Here is a 3,899-nt window from a genome sequence, read left to right on the forward strand (position 1 = left end):
GGGCACCTGTAATCCCAGCTACTCGGGAGACTGAGGCAGGGGAATCGCTTGAACCCCAGAGGCGGAGGTTGCAGTGAGCCGAGATCGTGGCACTATACTCCAGCCTGGGTGACAGAGCAAGACTCCATCTCGGGGAAAGAAAAAAATACATATATATTCTTGTTCCCATAAGCGGAAGGCTTATTGAAGACTTCTTTTGTAAAGCCCCTTATTCTGGAGTAAATTTCCTACTCTTGCATGAGGCCCCTAAAAAGAATCGGTTTTAGTCCTTCTGCCCCTGGAATAGCAAAATCTAAGTGCGTGGGCCTCTCCATGAGTGAGATTCGTCATAGTGCGCTGCAGCGATGGCTCGCGAAATCCCAGGGTGAGAGGAACCAGCTCAGGGAATCAGCGAATTTATCTGGAGAGCCATGAGCGGTGCAGCCGTGTTCCTCCCACACACTCGGCTTCTCTTTTCTGAAGAGGGATTTTCCCTGCTCCGGGAGTTATCCTTTTTTTGGTTCCGAGCAACGAGTGCTTCTGGGTCCTGAAGTCCTCTTCTTTGTTTAGGGAGATCGAGGATGAGGAGCTGAAGAAGTTCTGTTCCCGGATCAGTAAACTACTGCAGGCGGAGGACTTGGGGCCAGACACCCTTGACTCCTTGCAGAGGCTCTTCCTCATCATCTCAGCCACGAAGTACAACCGGAGGTGAGTGTGGCTACGGCTCAGGCCGGCTCCTCACGCAGCAGCCCCAGGAGAACCCAGCCCAGGCCCAGCAGGTCACTGCAGATGATCCTTGGGGGGTTGAGTCATTTGCCCCCTTAAACCAGTGCTGAAGGTCCGTCCTCACGTAAAACGCTCCGTGCACCAGCCCGGGGGTGCTCTGGGGTGCGGGGTGCTCCTGCCACGGGTGTGACGTGTCGCTGCCCCCCACGGGCATCTCGCCCTCCAGGCTGGAGAAGACATGCGTAGACCTGCTGCAGGCCACCCTCGGCCTGGCCGCGTGTCCCGAGCAGCTCCAGGTGCTTTGCGCCGCCATCCTGCGAGAGATGTCCCCCTCCGACAGCCTCAGCCTGGTCTGGGACCACACCCAGAACAGCCGGCAGCTGAGCCTGGTGGCCTCCGTGCTCTTGGCCCAGGTAGTGCAGCAGTCACCACCCAAGTTGGCCGTCCTGCCCCAGGGGTCCTGGGGCCTCGGGTGCAGCCAGCAGGCCAGCCTGTGTCCTGCTGGCTGGGTACCAACATGCTACGTGGGCCTGCTGGGCTTGCGTACCCATTCCAGTCAACAGGGCATGCCCCGGCCTCCAGTGTGCCAGGCGCTCAGCACCGAGATGCGTCTAGAACAAGCAGACACCTGCCGGCTCCGGCGCCCCTGCTTCCTGTCTCCCCTGTTCCTTGGGAAGCAGCCATCCGGTGCTCTCTTGAAGACTCCGTGAGGGTACAGAGCCTGGGCTGCTCTGCCATTCCTAGACACGTGTAAGGGTGGCATTGGTGATGCTGGTGCTCCCAGGGCCCCGTGCCAGGAGTTTTCAGACCACAGGATTTGTTGCTGTAAGCGGAGCTCAGTAGAGGTGGTGGAGTTCGGTTTCTCAGACACAGCCTTGAGACAGTGAGTCAGGGGAGGCTGGGCCTCCAGACCTTCTTTTTGGAGTTCTGTTTTGTTTTTTAGAAATAGGGTCTCACTCTGCTGCCCATTCTAGAGTGCCATGGCGTGATCAAAGCTCACTGCAGCCTCGACCTCCCTGGCTCAAGCCATCCTCCCACCTCAGCCTCCTGAGTGGCTGGGATTACAGGCGTGCATCACCACACCCAGCTCATGTTTGTATTTTTCGTAGGGACCCAGGGTCTCACTGTGTTGCCCAGGCTGGTCTCGAACTTCTGGGTAGCAGCCCTCCCTCCTTGGCCAGGAGTTTTTGCCAAATCCATGTCCTCCCTCCCTCTGTGTCGTGAGCAGGCCTGGATGCTCGGCGCGGGGATCCAGGGGTTCACAGGCTGTCTATGGTCATGGGTTGCCCAGGGGTGCAGAGTCTGCTGGAAGGTTGCGGTGGAGCCGGGGTTTTCCCTCCGTTCCCAGCCTGCAGCGTCATGAGCCGCCTCCCGCACTGGGGTGCAGCCTGCGGTTGCTTTAGTTCTGTGTGGGCGAGAGCTTGTGGGCCCCAGCGTACTCAGGGCGTCCTGGTTGGTGCCCAGCCCCCTCACCTCACAGAGCCCCTGCAGGCCACCTCCAGGCCTCCGAGATGACCCCGGTAATGCTGCGGTGGCTCCTCGCCTTTGGGACAAGATGACTCCGGCTCTTCTTGTTCATTTCACCAGCCCTTTTCCCCGTGCAACGCTCATTTTTTTTTAGTGGAAGATGATCTTGCAAAACTGGTGCCAGGCACCAGCGGTGCACCCCCCGCCAGGCACGCGGCCTCCCAGCCACCAGCCGTCCTCCTCCCTCCCCTGACGGCCCTGCCCCTCTGCTGGGTGTCTCTGGTGCTGCTCAGATGTTTCAGCATCTGGGTGTGCGGAGTGAGTGGGCGGTTTAAAGACTGGGACTCCACGCTGGAGGCCTCGCAGGACGGGGTGTCCTGTGGCTGTGACCAGGCCCACGGTGGCCGCCATTGTGTTTTTAGCATTGAATCAGCCATGCCCCTACCCAGGCCCCCTCTAGCCTCAGCGATGCAGCTCCCAGGGAAAGAGGCTGGAGGTGGAGCAGGCACCTTGCGGCCCTGGGTGGGCCTGGGCGTGACATCCTCCCTGCCACCTGCTGGGCCGGGGTATCGGGGACCGATGCTTCTCAGGAGTGTCACACAGACTTCCGAAATTGGGGGAGCTGGTCGCCGGCACAGGCCAGTACCCCAGCGCTTGCCCTGTCTGATTTGAAGGGTGACAGAAATAAGGAGGTCAGTGCTGTGGGCCAGGGCGTGCTGCGAGCACTGGAGAGCCGGCAGCCTGAGGGGCCCAGCCTCAGATACCTCCTCCCCATCATGGCCAAGGTCGTGGTCCTCAGCCCGGGCACCCTCCAGGAGGGTACGTGGGGTCCCTCCCAAGAGGCTCTTCGGGGTCTGCCTTCCCGGGTCTTTCCTTGAGGGCCCGTGGTGGGTTGGGAGTGGGGAGTGACTTGGGGGCATGGGGAGGCCCAAGGACCTGGGACATTGTAGGATTCTGTTTTCTGAGAAAAATGGGCCAGCACCCCAATGGCCCGAGCATCCACAGGATTTAACCTCACCTCCCCATGCCACTCTCCCCACTGCAGACCAGGCCACCCTGCTCAGCAAGCGGCTGGTCGACTGGCTGCGCTACGCTAGCCTCCAGCAAGGGCTCCCGCACTCCAGCAGCTTCTTCTCCACGCCCAGGGCCCGGCAGGTGAGCGCGTGAGGCCGGGACTGTTCTGGAACCGTGGGGAGCAGAGTCACAGACAACCCCTTCCCGGGAGCTCCTGTGCCCACTGTGGCCAGCCCTGCCTAACAGGTCCCCGTCGGCGCCTGCTATGATTCCGCAGGGTCCAGGACAAGCCTGCCTCTGCTGCAGGAGGCGCTTGGGTCAGGCGGGGCCGCAGCCACCATCCCGTGTGGCTCTGGGGGTCTGCACATGGGTTCACTCCTGGGGCCTGCGGAGAGGATGTGCGATGCGCGTCTGCCTGGGGTCAGGTGGGGCCGGTGTTTTTACATCACACAGGGCGGGCCGCTGCCCGGGCTCACATTCAGGCAGCTTCCCCTCCACCTCCTGAGGAGCTTGTACTAAAGGTTGGCGTTTTTCCCAGCCTTGGCCCCTCCGCCCACCCCCGCCTGTCCTTCCCGCAGCCGGGCCCCATCACCGAGGTGGACGGGGCGGTGGCCACAGACTTCTTCACGGTGCTCTCCACCGGCCACCGCTTCACGGAGGACCAGTGGCTGAACGTGCAGGCCTTCTCCATGCTGCGGGCGTGGCTGCTGCAC

General features: G+C 61.5%; 1 protein-coding gene across 1 annotated transcript in view; it reads left to right on the top strand.

The window, feature by feature from the left end:
- The window catches only part of AP5Z1 (adaptor-related protein complex 5, zeta 1 subunit), a 20,551-nt gene that overhangs the window by 4,330 nt on the left and 12,322 nt on the right, over positions 1-3,899 (top strand). The window contains exons 2-6 of the mRNA XM_011957007.1: positions 550-687; positions 932-1,118; positions 2,847-2,991; positions 3,218-3,327; positions 3,765-3,899. Coding sequence (XP_011812397.1) covers positions 550-687; positions 932-1,118; positions 2,847-2,991; positions 3,218-3,327; positions 3,765-3,899 — 715 coding nt within the window. The remainder of the gene's footprint in view (positions 1-549; positions 688-931; positions 1,119-2,846; positions 2,992-3,217; positions 3,328-3,764) is intronic.

The sequence above is a fragment of the Colobus angolensis genome, unplaced genomic scaffold, assembly GCF_000951035.1.
Source record: "Colobus angolensis palliatus isolate OR3802 unplaced genomic scaffold, Cang.pa_1.0 Scaffold43, whole genome shotgun sequence".
Taxonomy (NCBI): domain Eukaryota; kingdom Metazoa; phylum Chordata; class Mammalia; order Primates; family Cercopithecidae; genus Colobus; species Colobus angolensis.